Raw genomic sequence first — 17,756 nt, 5'->3', positions numbered from 1 at the left:
GAAACTCGTACTTAATAAATATCCATCTTTAATAATATTACAGAAATAAAAAGAATTATAGGAACCAATCAGTAAAAGGGGACACGAGTCCGGACCTCGCTTACCTGTAATAAGATTTTCTAAGGTCTCGAGGGATATATTGCTCCGCGAATAATCGGATTGCGAAAAATACAATATTAATTACCTTTCAAAGTCAGCACAATTTTATCTAAAGACATTGAAAATAGTTATTCAATGTCGATGATTATAGTATAATAATAATATAATATATAATAATATTATTTCCTTTACAATAAAATCCAATAATTAGAGACCTCTGGATATAAGGTAAAATGTGTTTGTGTATAGAGAAATAAAGAGATATATTAAAAAGACCATTAAATAATATGAGAACAGGTCCCGGAGCAGGTACACCTCGAAACGAAAAGGTAAAAAATGCTTAATAAAAAGATTGTTGTACGTTGACATTAAACAAGGCAATGGAGAGGCGCGGCCTCAAGTCGAGCAAGGGCATATTGTGCGGCGCAGGTCACATAGAACTGATTACAGAATGAACATTACCACCTTGCACTCATTACGTATTCCGTGCACGTACACGTAATATCGGAATACACGAACACCTACATAGGATGGCTCTACTATCCAGAAGTACTTAGGTACTTTGTTCTTTAGAAAATCTATCTTTACAAATCTATGGCAAAACAAAGTATGCTCTATGGAACACTTTATATTAATTTACGCGAGTAAGGCAGCGGAAAACGACTAATTTACTAAATTATAATATGATATTTTATTAAAACAAATACATTACACATTTCTTATGCGACGACATTTACGACGCGGCAAATGTTGTTGTTTTTCTACTATCATTTACCAAAACCATAACTACCCTTTTTCTCAATATGGAGTAAACAATAGATAATTAAAAAAATTGTATTATAATCGGTTGAGAAGTTTTGGAGATTGAAATATTTCAATTGAAAAACTAGGAAAACAAATTGTTCTTAATTTGTTTTCCCAGTTTTTCACCTCATAAATCCCTTATTGAACTTTAAATAATGTTTGCAAAATAAATAGCTGAATTGATTTAGCATATTTACCCATAAATTTTTATTTATATTGATATATAAATTAATGAAAATAAAAATACAAATGTATTTATTAATAATAATAGATAAAGCAGACATATAAAATTATGTGGCAGCAGAAATCTTGCTTAGTTCATTATCGTCTTCGTCAGACAAAATGACCGTGTAACTGTTCTTCAATGAAACTACTTGGTTTTGGAGGGCGCGAAGTCGAATTTCAACTAATTCAAAGTTCTCTTGCAAATTGTTGACTTGGATTTGCATGCGTTGCCGTATCTTAAATATAAATAAAATGAGGACAATAATAAAACAATACGGATCATTATCATATCAGCTAATAGCAGTAGACTGCTGAACATAGGCCTCCCCCTATTAAAGAGGTTTCCCAGTAGTTGTCCCACTTGACAGACGGGTTAGCAACTGCAGTTAAGCTTTGGTGACGTATGTTATAAAGATGGCATCGCTATCCATCCCTTGACCGTCAATTTCCCTTAAACGTCTTTTACGACACCAACGGGAAAGAATGAGGTAGTCCATTCTATGCCAGGACTATGGTGACTATGACTATGGCCGATGATGCCCATAATACCCCTCAGATGTTGCCGTTCCTAAGAAACACGTTATTATTGCTTTGTAATTTTACTCTGTAATTTTACTGTTTATCCTACTCTTCAAACCAAAACAGCTATGCAATATGAAAAGAATTATTGTGTAACTAAACGACGTCTGTACATGAAAGATTTTAAGAAAAATTGATTTCAAGGATCTTAATAAGAGCGATATAAGTAAAAATATTGTCTGTCTGTCTGTGGTTTGTTCCGGCATTACAAAAAAACTAGTATTTTCCACATTTGTATCCCTAAAGAACTAACTCAATATCTGGTAGTAGTTTAAAATGAATACGCCATCTACAAGTGGTGTATTTCATTGGTTTTTCTACTTCTAAAGCCACGTCTACGAAATAGTGAACAAAAAGCTAGTAATATCCATAAATTTACTGTTTTAGGTAATATAATATACCTCGTCTCTTTCCTTCTGACAAGCTCTAGATTGTGCTCGATTTTGGATCAACTGCCTCTCAAGTTCCGATATTTGAGTTTGCAAATACCGTCTCATAGAATCGGCTCTTTCTTTATTACGGACTAGAGATCGATTATTCTCCTGTCTTATTTCATCTAAGTCTCTTAATAATTGGGTACATTCAGTTGTTTTTTCTTTAAATCTACTTTCTTGCTGCAATAATTTCTCTTCGAGTCTCAATACTTGACACCTAAAATAAAGTCATGCAATATTTGTTAATATAATACATAGCCTTATAATAAATCAAAACACCTCTAAATAAATATTTTTATAAGATATATATAAAAACCAGAAATAACCATTTCTAGTCATATGATTCTCAACTTCGTTCAGTTTCTCAGTTTCCTAAATAACTAAAAGAAAGAATATATTATAATATGTAACTCGATAACTTTTTAAATCTTACTTGTAATCATCCAACTTTTTATCTAATTCATCAATTTCTTTTTGTTTTTCATCTGTTGACATTCTGAACAGTTTATTCTCCTCGCACAACTTAATTTTCTCTGTTTTTTCTTGATTAAAGTTATTTACAGCTATTACAAGCTGAAAACAAGATATATTTAAGACTAGATCTTATTATTCTGACTGAGAAGTAAAAATGATACATGATAATAAGTTCGTCAATTAATTTTTTTCACTTACTCCAAGTATTCTTCAAAACATATTATAATTTAAGGTTGACTCTTTGTATTTGAGATGTTCAGCCATTTAAACGTGATTGAGTAACAAACGTCCAAATGTCTAAACATTGAAATATCCAAATGTCTTCACAAAATTTCACATTTATAATATTAGTAGGATTCTAAATTAATATGTGAACCATCATCTGCTTAATAACATTCCACTGCATTCCAAATTAATTTGAAACGATGCTCCATTTAAAATCGAAAGGATTTTTGCACTAAAATTGTGTGTACCTTTTCTTTAACTCTATACAGCTCATTGGAAAGTTGGTGCGAACTGTCTTCAGCTAACCGCTGTAATTGTTTAGCTTCTTGAAGTTGTATTTGAGCTCCCTTGAGCAGATCTGGTAGAGGTGCCAGCTCTTGTAGTTTCTCTTGAAACTGCATCTGCAGAAAATGAATATATCTATAGCTTTTAAAGAATATTGTCTGTATCTACTAAGGGGTAATAAGAATACAAAAACTTGATATTTCCTAAAACTTAATATTCCAAGACCATATTTGACAGCTTTATATAAAAGTTAGTAGTTGTCCACGAATCTTTTAAAACAAAACTAAATTATTTATTACAAATATTTAATATACTTAGTATAATATTTAAATAAAATTTCAAGATATGAGTAGTGTAAATTTCCATAGGATTAACAAAATATATTCATATAATATTCCTATATTACACAATATAATTTTTACTAGTGTCTAACCACCATCAAATGATGGATAACGTACGCAAGATATCCTTGATGTTATCCTTACCGCCCATAGGCTATGGTAATCCGGTTTACCATTAGACGGGCCATAGGTTTTTTCGCCACCATACTATTATGGTAAAAGAAATCATATTATCAGTGCAATGGATGGCTGAATTGATCTGTCGATATATATTCAGCTGATGCTGTTTCGAAGTGTGTATTTTGTGCATCTATGGAACTCCAAATGTTCGTTCACGCCAATGTCCGAAACAACTCAACCAATTTTTATTAAATTATAAATCGACTTAAAAAAAAGAAGATTTTTTAAATCAGTGGTATTTTTACGTTTGTTACCTTATAATTCGGTCAGTTGTAAACCGATTTAGAACATTCTTTTTATCAAAATCGATTTATTAATTTAATTTTTGAATCAAAACTACTGATTATGCCACAATTGAAGTTAGTTTTCTTTGTGTAACACAATTTCAAATTATGTAAATCTGAATTATTTACTCCTACTTGAATATCTCTCAAGTTTTTATTCTGATAAAAAACCAATTTAACCTAGTAGATGACGATAGGAAGGGCAAAGGAATGTTTGCTGTGTCTACTAGTATTTAAAAATTATAATGAATTAATACTTTGGTATTGTAAAATTTATACTTTAAATCATACCTTCATTTTCTGTATTTCTATTTGTATTTGATCTGAAACATGTTTATTATCAAACTCTATAACATCGAGTTGCCTTTTTAGCTCTTCCACTTGTTGTTGGGCTTGGAGATACTGAAAAATTAAATTACGATTAAGGTAAATAATGAATCTGTTCTCTTCTAATTTTCTTTGTATGAGAATGGATAGAAACAGAAATATTATAAAAATATGAACACCATATTTCAATAATTACGAATATTATTAAATGATTGAAAATTTTCACACATGACGGGAATTAATATTGTATAGGTACCTTATTATTCTACCTATTTATTCTCTACAAATAGTTTTGCTGATTTATCAGTGCTACTTTTCTGTCAATTATATAATTTTATATTAATATACAGGATGTTAATTTACATAACACATTTTTTAAAACCAGTTTAAGTATTCATTAATAAAATCTCAAAAAAATTCTATTCCTAAAAATAATGTTTATATTACAAAAAACTACAGAATAAATATTATAAAAAAAAATTAAGTCACGAAAAAAGAGCAACTGTATCTGTACCAACGGCATTACATAATAATAGGTATGTACATACTTTGTACTGTGTATTTCCGTTGGTACAAATACAAGTTGTTCTTTTTATAAGAATTTTACTTTTTTAGTTTTTGATAGTATAATTTTTTTTCCAAGAGTTTTGAGACCTATTAATAAATTATAACTAAGTTCCTATCATGTATACCAGTTTTATGGAATAAGTTACGTTAATTAACATACTGTATAATATAATTTAATATAATAATATGGTACTCATAGGACCTACTATTACTTTTTTATTAGAAAAGCTAGCTGTAAATTTGCTACCATTGCATTCGCATTCTTATCTTTTCACATCAAATACAAAGCGAAGAGAACTAAGAAATCCAATTTTATTACTTTACGAGTATATCCGCGTAATAGTTACTCGGAGTAAAGTAAGAGTTCTTAAGGTCGCAACCAGATAAATAACGTACCGCACTTAGCTTTTATTATTATGTAACTTAATATATTTCTATGCGGTCAAATAGGACTAAACCTCGTAAAACTGTGTAAAGTAGACTTACTAAATATCTATTAGCGCTTTATATAGTTCGCTCTACGATACTTAAAAGTTTTAAGAGAAGTAAATTGAGTTTTGAGAATCTATAACATTATGTAAATATGCCTAAACTAACCACAGGATACGTATTAATCACGTTATACCTATAAAATTTTTTCAAGGTACTTTTCGTTTTCTTTTATGATTAATTATTAATTTTAAACTTTCGCGTTGTTTACACATTCAAGACTAAACGTGATGAAATTTATTTTTGTTTGTTATTTATTTTAGGTTTTCCAAAATACAAGGAAACTATTTTAGTATAGATACTTTATCTATACTAATATTATAAAAAAAAAGATTTAATTATTTGTTTGTTTATTTGTAATCGATAAACTCAATAAGCAATTTAAAAAAATCTTTCGCATGTAGTATAGTTATCAGCGTGTAATATAAAAATATATATTTTTGAAAATTCTATCTACCTGTGCAAAACTGAACCGGATTACTAATTAAGAATAACCATTAATAATTAACTTATATGGGGTTATTAAATGTGTAGCAGCGTGCCTCATAAGACATTACCAAAGCCTAACTGTAGTTGTCAACCCGCCTACACCCTTTATAGGGAGGCCTATGTTCAACAATTCACACTTAACGGCTGATATGATAACGATGACGATGACTTACTGAAGTAGTTCTGCGAATTATCGTCTATTAGCGTTGTAGCGAATGTAATAATACGTCCATATTTCAATAAAAATCTTAATTTCAAAGTGGCCGAATACGCGCCTACCACTGTCACTCGAAATAATTTATTTGCTCTATTTTCTATCATAGTTATAGTCTGAATTTAAAATTTATATACAGTGTTCAGACCATGATTCTTCCATTAATTAGAAACAGTTTATCAAAAGTAGTACCTATCTTAGTAGATATTAATGATGCAAATTAAAATACCAACCTTCACGCGATATTCTTGTAATTGTTCATTTTTTTCAACAAGAGTTATTTTCATTTCCTCCATTTCTTCCTTCAAATCTCTAATTTGCATTTTCATAGCAGTAACCTCCCCTTCAGAAAATCTCTGTACCTCCTATTGTTAGAACAAGCTATAATTATTTAATGAAGACGACAGCACATGATAGACTATTGATTATTACAATGTATTTTTAAGAATATACTTTCGACGCTCAGGCTAAAAAATATATAATTCGAACACATTGCATAGAAATTTCACCTCTTTGTCAAATAAAGTTAAAAGAGACAGAGTGATTAAGACAATAAAAATATAATAATTATATTATTATATTATAAAATATTATTAATTTTATTTAAATTATATAATTAGGAAAAAATGAGTAGGAAATGTAGAATTTTGCAACATAGAATTTCTTGCAATCAAAAAAAGGAAAATTTAAAATAAAAGACTATCGACTGTATTTAGAATTTTTATTTTCACGCTTGCTAGACTAGCCAACGAATAACTATAGGCTAAAATGCTCATCTTCTAAGAAAAGAGTTGATGAGTGACAGTAATATAACGGGTGTTAATGATGATAACAAAAAATGCACGTAGATACTGCTATCCGAATAGTTTTTTGTCATTCGTTTAAGCAAATAGTAAAGTCCACAATTAGCAGTTCAGAATCCTTTTTTGCAAAATCCCTATACTCCGTCGTTGCGTAGCTTTATATAGCTATACCAATTTTTTAATTAAATAATAGTTATCCAATTCCGGTGCAAATCTTGTTGAATGCGTTACTAGTATATAACAGCATTTAAGAAATTTAGATATTGTTTTTTTTTATTATTATTTTATGTGCAATTATTACAATCAAATTTCTATTGGATCTAAAAAGGTTGATCTATAAGAGATAAATAGTGCAATTTTAGATATAAAAATCTCTAAATGAGTTTCTATTGAATTTTAATTTCTACTATAATGTATCTTAACAATCGAAAGTGTGCGGGTATCTGAAATAGGGGAACTACAACATTATTACATCAATAATTAGTAATACTGATTATGTAAATTAGATACTAATTGGTATCTTCATTTTTCCATTGTCAATTAATAGTTACCACACGATATGCCTATGTTTACACTAAGTTATTTTCCACTTTAAGTAATGATATCTGTTAGGTAATGAAGAACTAAGTGTACATACAGTAATAATATTAATTGTTTCAATAAATACTTATTGGTACTGTTCATGCCTATAGGTTACCACTTTCCATCAGGTGGGCCGTCAGCTTGTTTGCCATTCTAAGTTGCATAAAAAAAGTAACAATTTGATTTAATTATATAGTACATGTCTATGTACAACTTAGTTCATTTTTAATCGATTTCAAATATTGAAGTTCTTATCTTCTAAATAGATTTAAACCGATTTTCCCAAGATTGTTGAGTCATATTGCGTAATTTTTTTTTCTGAAAATATCTACTTCAGTGTCTGATGAACTGTTAAACAATGAACGATATCCATGATAAGATAGAAACTGCCCAAGCAGTGGGAAATGAATTATGCAAGCCTTAACGCTCAAAAAGAACCCAAAAACTCTCTGATCGCACTATAGATCTCATGAAAAAATGGCGTGAATTGTGGTCCCAGTCTTTATCGGCTACGTCGGAATATAGGCATCATATGACATATAATACGCCAGTTTAATACTGTATGCATTAAACAGACGGAATCAAGGCTCATTTACAATTACACGCTAGGGATTTAGCTATTGGGTGACGCCAACTGACAAAGTTAAAGACTGATACTGGGGATATAATATCCGTTACATCTGAGATTTTGAGTGAGATTAAGAAGTTTTATGGGTGGCTATGTACATAGTGGTTAACATTACAAACCAATACAGATAATAACTAAAGAGCTACAGTCACTGGACATAATACCGATGATATACCGGACGTCAGTTTGCAGAAGATTGAAACGACTCTCAAACAGCTAAAATGGCCAAGTACCGGGGGTGGACGGAATTACAACAGAGCTTTGAGAGCGGGTGGAAAACCAATACTTATAGCCCTTCAGAGGCTATTTAATTTTGTCATCAATAACGATGTTACGCCCGAGACATGGAGCAGAGTGCGGTGATCCTATTATTTAAAAAGGATGACGATATCTTATTAAAGAACTATAGATCGATATCCCTTCTAAACCGAGTCTACAGTCTGTTTTCGAAAGTCCTGACTGAACATCTTACGAGCGAATTTCACGATTTCTAGCCACCCAAACAAGTTGGCTTCTGAAAGGTCTTTAGCACCGTTGACCATATACATACACTACGGAACATTATATAGAATACCGAAAAATATATATTGCCAATATGTCTGGCGTTTGCCAACTATGAGATTTGATTCGGTCGAGAGCATATGAAAGGAATTTATTTGTACATTTTAAAATTTAAAAACGATATGGTATAGTAATTACCAGTTTTTTAAAAAAATTGAAATCACACTTTCCGCTCGCTTCGAAACACGGCACTTTTCGCTCTTCCTGGAATTTGCAACTCATAATAACCTTTTGGTTCTTTATTTTGGTTATTTAGTTAACACAAATTCCAAGCTCAATAACGTTCACACTCTGTTTAACTTGTTTTATGACATCCTCGCTAGTTTTGCTAGGGGTTAGGTGACTTCAAGAAAACTGTAAAGTTGGGCCTAGCAATAATATCTGTATAACTATGAGGAATTTGATTTCCCTTTTTTGCGTTTGGTATGAATGTTTATGTTTGTCTGGATTCGATACCTCCAGAGGTGGCTGTTTAGTGGGCTCCTTTTCCTTATAAATGATAGCTTGCCTAGCCATCTCGGTGTTGTTGTTAACTTGAGTCTGGATTTGGTTTAGCTGAGTTCTAATCTCCACTAGTGTCAAGTCGGTGACAAAGGCAGAGCCTTGTTCATTCTTGAGGGCGATAACCTCCTCGTGCTTTGCCTCTTTGGGCTACTTTTAGGCTCTACATTATCTCCAATAATTTTATGAAGTCTAACGTCTATGTCACACCTATACTTAGTCCGCTATACTTAGTCATACTGAAAGCACTACTCTCAAAGTTATCGACGAGTATGTATACCTTGGGAAAACTTATCTGACTAGATAAGTCTAACTTCAACCGAAGGGGGGGGGGGGGGGAAGGAATTGTTAGTAATGAGGTCTAACTGGACTGTTACTAGTAATACGCCCTATCAGATCGATCTCCACGCGGTTTCCCCTGTAAACCATCGTGGTTGATTCTAGTGGAATTCTTCACTATAGGCTAACTGATCTGCTTTCATTGTCACCTACCGCCCTCCCTCACTGTCCCGGTAGCGTATACGGATAGCGCAGGTAAAATTACCATTCCATTATCACCCATTAAAAAAACTTCAACCGAGAGGTTAACCAACGAATTCAACTCGACCAGGCAATTTTCGGAAATCTACGCAATAATTTCTCATTCAAAATACTTCAATCTGACAGTGATGGCGTACGGAAGCGAGAAATGGTCCTACACAGTTGTTATACGAACAACCGCGCAAAAGCTGCATATTACTCAGCCAGCTATGCTCGTAGTTTCTTTGCGTGACCAAATACGAAATGAGAATATTTACAAAAGAACCAAAGTGACCGATATTGCCTGAAAGTTAAGCAATGGGCAATTGAAGTGTAAACGGGCTAGCCACATAGCTTGAAAAATCTACAACCGACTAATCGACAACCCCGTACAGGCAGACGTAGTGTAGGACGACCTCACACAAGATGGAGTCGGTGGATGCAGGTAACTCAAAAGCTTACCTTATGACAGTCTATAATTATATATAATATAATTTAAGGTCTATATTTAATAGTAGACAGATAACGGTTGATATGATGATGATGATGATTTATTTCAGAATTATTCTGTAAAAGAAGGTTGTTTTGGTGTTGTCATATTATTGGTATTAAAGTATTAATAAAACTTAATATTAGGTATAAGTGCAGGCAATAAGAAAAAAATATTTGTTTTTCTTGCGTTCTCATACTCTATCTACATACTTGAATCTTTATCTTTTAAGAATTTAATAATTATAAAATTTGTTACAAGATTGTTTTAGTATCTATATTGTTTTATACTTGCTTTAGTATCCGCTTTAATATCGGGACAGCGTATGGTATTCAATTTCAGTTCTAAATCTTTTAGCCTCGTTTCATATTTTTCTCTGAGGAATCTTTCTTGATCAGCGACGTTCTTAATCCTAACAAGCTCCTCTCGAAGTTTCGAAACCTAGATATTAATAATGGAATAAATTAATGTATATATTATTAACATTGACAAGTATTATAGTAAGTTAGTTTTAATTATCAAATTTAAACTAATCTGATTTTTAAAAATCATTATTGTTTAAACAATAACCCCAATTATAAGTAAACGACAAATTATCGGTATATTATATAAAAACATCAAACTTTTCAAACCTATTTTACTTATTAACATATTTTGCTTTTTTATTATGCATTAATTACTTATTAATTTTATTATTATTATAACTAATATTAATATGAAAGACGGAGACAAAACATTCTAATAATTAAAATAAGTTCATTCCAAAACGTTCTATTTAGTTTTTATGAATAAAGTAGTTAATTTAGAAAACATAATTGCCAATAATTAATCCATCATCAAATTCATGTGATATATAAGTACCTACCTCGTGATCAGGGAAACTCGGGTAATCATCGCAATTATCTGCAATAAGTTTATTTTCGTTGATATTTCCAATTTCACCCGTAATATCTTGAAAACCCTACAAAGAAATAAACAGTAAATTCAAATAGAGTTACCTTATTAAAACTAGCTACTTTTTTGTAAATGTAATAATGAAATAGTAATAGACGGAATAGTAACTATGCCTGTGCTATCGACATATGATGGTGGGCACCAGAAAAGAAATGATGGGTGAGGATAAAGGCAGATCAATTAATCCATAGTAACGTATTGAAAAAAGTTATTAAACTAGGTGTTATTTCGTGGAATTCCATAATCACTGCTTATTTGATTAGAATTCATTTGTTTAATTCCGCTACCATTAGTATAGATGCGACTGCCAACTCTTGAAGATTGACTACTAATATTATTGCCAGAAATTTTACAACCTTTCATTGAGCCATCAATTTCCGACTGCCATTTTATCCACGCATGTTTTGCAACATATGTTTCATCTCTAAATGAGGTATCTTCAGACAAATTAATAGATCGTTGCTCGAAGCTAAACAATTTAACCATTCGGCACCCAAACTGCGAAAAGGTTGTAGATCTTCTGGTAATAATAGTAATCAATCTTCGAGTGTTGGCAGTCGCACATATATTAATGGCAGCGGAATGAAACAATGAATTTAAAAGAATAAACCTCGATGATTTTCAGGGAGAACTACGTGGAGGTCGACCTGATAAAATTTATTTTAGCAATGAATCTTTTAACGCCATTAATAACAATCTTTTTACCCTCCGTTAAAGGCTATTGGGCACTGACTATATTATGATTTACAATTGAACTGTTCTACCTGTAATGGTAATAATGATGATAATAATGCGACTATCAGTCCCATTCCTAGCAATATACTCTGTCAGATCGACCTTCACGTGGTCCCCCCGGTAACCATCGAACAGAATTTCAGGTGCATTCAGCACGATGGTCTAACGGACCTGCCTTTTCATCATCACCTTTTATCTCTCACTGGTACCTAGCTAGTGTATACTGTAAGAACAGGCGGGGTTACCACTCCATTATTAAAATTTCCTGCATTAATTAAAAAAAAACTTGCTAAAATTGGCCTTAAAGTAGGTCGAAAAAGAAAAATAGAGACGATAAAAAATCTAAACATTCAGTTTAACATACATTAGTTACGTATTATTTACTAGTCTTCAATGTACTACAACACTTAAACAAGATGTCAAGGGCGCGAATATTAATGGAGTAGCGACACAGCTACATCGGATCTCATGCATAAATTGGTACATTATAATTTGTCGTTACACATAATTATACATCAAAGGGCGCATATACATAAAAAATTCGGCATATATTGGAACAGATTTTACAGAGTTAAAAGACTACCGACCTAGTATACAGTTATTAGCACACATTCATCCGATAAACTGAAATGCTATCAAAAACATAAAATGTAAATAATACCAAATCCCACAATAGAGTTATACTACTACAAAAAATTGTGAAATTTCAGTAACACCAAGTCATTTATTTTAGCGTCTATGGAGGCACTTATTCAAAATCTTTGTTACAAGTTATTATCTAAGTAATTATCTATCAACATTTGTCGTGACCACACCAATATTAGACATCTTTATTTCTATAATAATTATAATGCTGAGTTAGGTCCTTTGCACAAACACTCTTTTTTTACTTTTAGTTTTATACTTCTGCGGATATCATCGTTTTTCAATAATATTGTAACCAATGTTTTTGTTCCAAATATTATTACTATTACATTCATCTTGTTTTTTTTTTATAGTAATTTATATAATAATGATGTTATTATATGATTGCATAATCTTAATTTTTATGCTATTTTGAGACTACCAACTAGTCTTATCATATTACCATGTAGGTATAATTTTGTTAGTAATGTCTGGAAATATTTTTATATATGTTCGTAGAGTTTGACATAATTTTAAAATTACTGCTCAATAATACTTTTGTCTTATCCTTCATTGTTATAATAAAAATACACAATTCTCTCTGAATATTTTTTTTCCTTTCTAATAATCACTTTATACATTCGACGATTTACAACAATTTATATTTTTTTCTTATGATATAGAGTACATCTAATGAAAAATAATATTTAGTGAAAAGTTTGTTTAGTATATGTGTAAAAAAATAAATAAAAATAAATAATGACTGAAATTTCATGGCAATATATTCAACGAATACGCTGTGTGGTCTCGGGATAGAATGGGCCACCCATTTCTTTCCCGTCGACATAGTAGTAGGCAACTAATGGAACTAAATAGTTCGGGGGACGAGCAGCAGCGTGTCTCTTAAATATTACCAAAGGCTAACTGTGGTTGCCAACCCAAGCATGACCACTATTAGCAAAACTTCCTTTATAGGGAAGGCCTATGTTCAGCAGTGGATTGATAAAAGCTAATTAAATAAAAATAATAAATATTCTACTAATAAAATACTTTATACTCAAGTACACAGTACAGATTGATTTAGTGATAGTAGATTTTGTATTATTCTTTTATAATTAGAAATGGTACTGTGAAATTACCAAGTCAATATAATTATTACACAAAAAAATACATATGTATCTTGTTCGTTAGCTATAAATCCGTTGCGATATATAAATGAACGTAGTTTTTAATAATAATACCGACCTATAGGTCGGTATTTGGGTCTTTCTGTAAATGCAAACAGCAATATAATTCATTTGTAGAATATTAATGCCATAATACTTATGGTTTAGTATAATTATTTATTTCAAGTTTTCCTTCTATTCCTTTAGTAAAAAATCCCATACATGAAATAGCAAAAGTAAAAAAAAAAACATTATAAGAACCGATATTTAGGGTAACTAAAAAAATATTTATACGTATAAATATGTTTTAGAAAATAAATATAAAGGTCCTAACTAAATAAAGTACTAATCACCAATACACCGACCTAAATATAATTATGTACTTACCGCCAATCCTTTGACCTGTTTTTTATTAAGTAAATCTGTTCTGTCCCGTTTTATAGCTGCCAATTCCATTTGAATTTCTTTGACCTCACCTTCCATATCTCCAAGTTGCTTTTGCTTTAATATAAAATTCAATAATCAGTCACATATAATACTAGGTAATAAATTCATATAATACGAGTAATAAAGTTATTGACGAATTATTATTATTATTTCAGCCTTTAACTGTCCGCTGCTGAACATAAGCCTTCCCCATAAAAGGAGTTTTGCCAGTAGTTGCCACGCTTGGCAGGCAGGTTAGTAACCTCAGTTAGGGTTTTAGACATGTTTTAAGAGGGACGGTACTGCTTATCCCTCGCTCTCCCTTAGTCGACTCTCACGACCTCTAAGGGAAAGAAAGGGGTAGCCTATTCTATGCCGGGAGCATACGGCGAATGTGTACCATAAAATTCACCAATTTTTACCAAAATATGATATTATACTTTACCAAAATATATATTACTTATAATATTTGTCACAATAAAAAATAAGCAAATATATGAAAAAACGATAATCTTAGCATGTTTAATTATCATAACTTAAGATTTTATTCCACATAAACCGACATTGTTCGTGCCAAAACGAGTTATTTTAATTAAAAAAAAAAACAAACTACAGAATATAGAAGTATAAGTCCTTAAACCTCAAGAAAAGTAACGCATGAAAGGTATTATGGGCGACCCAGTTTACTCTGTTATCTCCATGGCTGTTCATGTCTATAGGCGATGGTTACCATTATCTATGAGGTGGGTCGTCAACTTATTTGCTACTTTAAGTTGCATAAAAAAAAAGTACTGAGTTGATATTGACGAAATTTCTATAGAATCTGAAAGATCTTTTTAAATAAAAAAAAAATACAATAAATATTTTACCATATCGTTTTATATATGATGGTGTTATGTTATGAGCGCATCTCTTAAATGGATAGATAGATAGGTGTTATGAAATACGGAACAAAAAAATACAACCGAATTAAGAATCATCTCCTTCTTTGAAGTTGGTGGAAAAGTTCATAAAATAAACAAATAGGTAACAGATATATTATAGGAGCCATGTAGATTGCTTTGCGTAAATGTGTTCCGGTGTTGATTTTTCGTCAGTTATATCTTTCTGACTTGAGTTCCATGGGTATTTTAGGTTATATCTTTAGATATTTGTGGAGTCTTTTCTTATAATACAACGTTTAAAAATCAAGCGGCTAGTGGGATATTTATTCAATTTTTATATCTAAACAGCAAACGAATGATCCATCTCCCAAATGGTAATCGTCGCCTATATACGAGTACATGGACAGCATCATGGACATCACAGAATACATCATCATGTCTATCTTTTATATCTTAATATTACTGAAAACATTATTACTGAGAGCAATGTTATGGCTCTATACCTTATAATTTCACTATATTAGGTAACCCAACCTTTAAACGGAATCAGAACAGTGCAATTACAGCTCTTTACATGAGTGGTCAGAAATAACCAAGCAGATAAATTTTCTAAGTCTCCCTCTGGTAAATCTTATACTTATCTACTTATTATTGACCTCAAATCACTAATTAGTTATAGCTCTACATACTAATAACGATGACTCCGCGTTAACATTTTCTTCGGCCTTAGATCTTATGAATGGCCAAAAATCAGATTGAGGCATCAAAAATTTATATATTTTATCACTTAATATAAATTTAGAAAATTATAACTTATTATGAAATACAATGATTTGTTTAAAAGTCCGTCTAACAATAATATTATTATTAAGAAATAAGAAAAATTTAAATACGAAAAATAATAAAATGTTTACAGATTTACAGTTCCATTGAAACACTTGACATTGTCACTATTATATGTAGATAGTTATTATATAATTTAATAGCTATCTTTTTTGCCAATATCAAAATTAGTTGATTTGAAATTCGGACTTACTTTTCATAAACTCTGCTTAAAAACAATAGAGTGAAAGAAATTTATTCAAATTTACCTTAGAAGTGATATTAATATTCTGTAAGTACTTATTACTAAATTAAAACAGTAGATTGTATGTGATGATTGATTGATTATTGTATGATTGATGTATTATTTATCAGGTAGATAGCTTATACGTTTTTGCAACTACTATCGCCCAGTGCCTATATACCTGCTACTTAAATTTGGTATAATACATGGCACAGTTCATGGTCTATATTTCAATTCTAATTGCAACTCAGCACCTTAGAAGAGAGAGTTATTAATTACGAGGACTAGCAAAATGGACTAAATGTAAAAAAGCATTTAAAAAATAAATTAAGAAAAATTCTCTGAAAAGAAATTAAGATTGATTGTTTGTTAGGAACACAATATAATTTTGACTTCCATCCCCCTAATTCTGAAAACAATCATGGTAAATTAATGCTGAATTCATCACGACGGATTCATTAATTCGTCATCACCTAAGATTTTCAACATAAACCTAATATAAACCAGTAGTACAAGCGAGGCTTCAATCTTAATGTGATATATCTATAAAATATTGTTTTTATTGCTTACATTAGTAGATGTATTTTGTCTTGTATATGCCCTTATTCTAAAATTTTTTTCAAATTTTTGGAAAATGGAAATCAAGTAACGTAAACCAGATATAATCATAATACACGGCGTAGTCAGTAATAACGACTCTAATTCTATCTAAATTTTATTTATCTATAATTTGCACGCTTAATTGCACGATACTTATCGCACGACCGTTAGTGCTGCCTCCTCAGAGAGGTTTAGGAACTAAAATGTCTGTTATGAATTAGTTTACATTTTGTTACTTAATCTCAAAAGATGTTGTTTGTCAAAGACTATTTAACTTATTTTGAGTATACCACAATCGTGAAAAATAATATAAATGATGTTATAATATATTTTATGTATATTATCTATATTCAATATTTTTGTAATGGACAAAAAACTAAAAGATAATGTTTCTGTATCTAAGTACCTACACAATTTTGGCTAGGAAACAAACTATTTCCAGGCCAGTAAAGTAAGAGAAACAATTGACACAAACCTGTGTTATTTTAAATAAAAAGAAAACATATTCTTGAAATCTATGCAAACCAAAGTCACATTAAATGAAAAAAAAAAATCTATGCAAAAAATGAATTGTCTTGAAAATTTTAGGCTAAGGCATGCCACAGTTGATACACTATTACTGGAATAATATTTTTCTATGAATCTATGTTATAAAACGGTAAAAATATCTATAAAGTAGCTTAGTATTTATTTAGCACATATTGCCACATACGACATGCGGCGATGAATAGAAATACCGGAGGTATTACAAGAAAGTGTCAGCATATTTACTTTTTTAAATAATTTTACATGTATCAACGGAGTATCTTGTTAGTTGTAACAGATTGAAGTAATGGTTTCTTTTTTGTCTAAAATTGTAAATTATAATATATTATTAAATAAAGTCACGAAAACAAGCAAATTTATTTAATTTTCCACACCTATCATCTGTTAAAGACGTCAGCATACACCACCTATCATAATTTAATCATATATATTCTTTCGATTTCTCGCCATTTCACATATTTTTTCGTGTTCATTATCAAATTACAATATGGAATGGGGTGTTAAAGAAAATAGGATTACAGTGATCGCCTTGCACAAAGTGGATACGAAGTCTTCAGACAATTCAAAATTGAAAGATTCTTGGTATCGGCCGTATGTTCGTATATCGTACTATCAACACTTTCTCTGTCAAAGAACAGAAAAGATCGGGGCGGTC

At 30.8% G+C, this 17,756-nt stretch overlaps 1 protein-coding gene across 1 annotated transcript; it reads right to left on the bottom strand.

The window, feature by feature from the left end:
- Positions 1-1,186: 1,186 nt before the first annotated feature.
- Positions 1,187-15,811, bottom strand: LOC113517380 (golgin subfamily A member 3-like). The gene is made up of 10 exons (XM_052896718.1): positions 15,579-15,811; positions 13,967-14,080; positions 10,966-11,061; positions 10,395-10,541; positions 6,250-6,381; positions 4,222-4,332; positions 3,089-3,241; positions 2,575-2,714; positions 2,109-2,358; positions 1,187-1,364 (listed from the first exon to the last, which is right to left on the bottom strand). Exons 1-10 carry the CDS (start codon positions 15,651-15,653, stop codon positions 1,194-1,196), a joined length of 1,389 nt encoding a protein of 462 aa, XP_052752678.1. The 5' UTR covers positions 15,654-15,811; the 3' UTR covers positions 1,187-1,193.
- Between the last annotated feature and the right edge of the window lie 1,945 nt (positions 15,812-17,756).

This window comes from Galleria mellonella, unplaced genomic scaffold, assembly GCF_026898425.1.
Source record: "Galleria mellonella isolate WM207_F2 unplaced genomic scaffold, CSIRO_AGI_GalMel_v1 utg33, whole genome shotgun sequence".
In the NCBI taxonomy this organism is placed as follows: Eukaryota; Metazoa; Arthropoda; class Insecta; order Lepidoptera; family Pyralidae; genus Galleria; species Galleria mellonella.
This window is presented reverse-complemented; position numbering and strand designations above follow the sequence as displayed.

Coding starts and splice junctions, on each gene's coding strand:
- LOC113517380 (XM_052896718.1), bottom strand. CDS start 15,653: ATGCCTCAATCTGATTTTTGGCCATTCATAAGATCTAAGGCCGAAGAA. Junction 11,062..13,966: donor AACAGGTCAAAGGATTGGCG/GTAAGTACATAA, acceptor ATTTCTTTGTAG/GGTTTTCAAGATATTACGGG. Junction 4,333..6,249: donor TACAAGAATATCGCGTGAAG/GTTGGTATTTTA, acceptor TTAATTTTTCAG/TATCTCCAAGCCCAACAACA.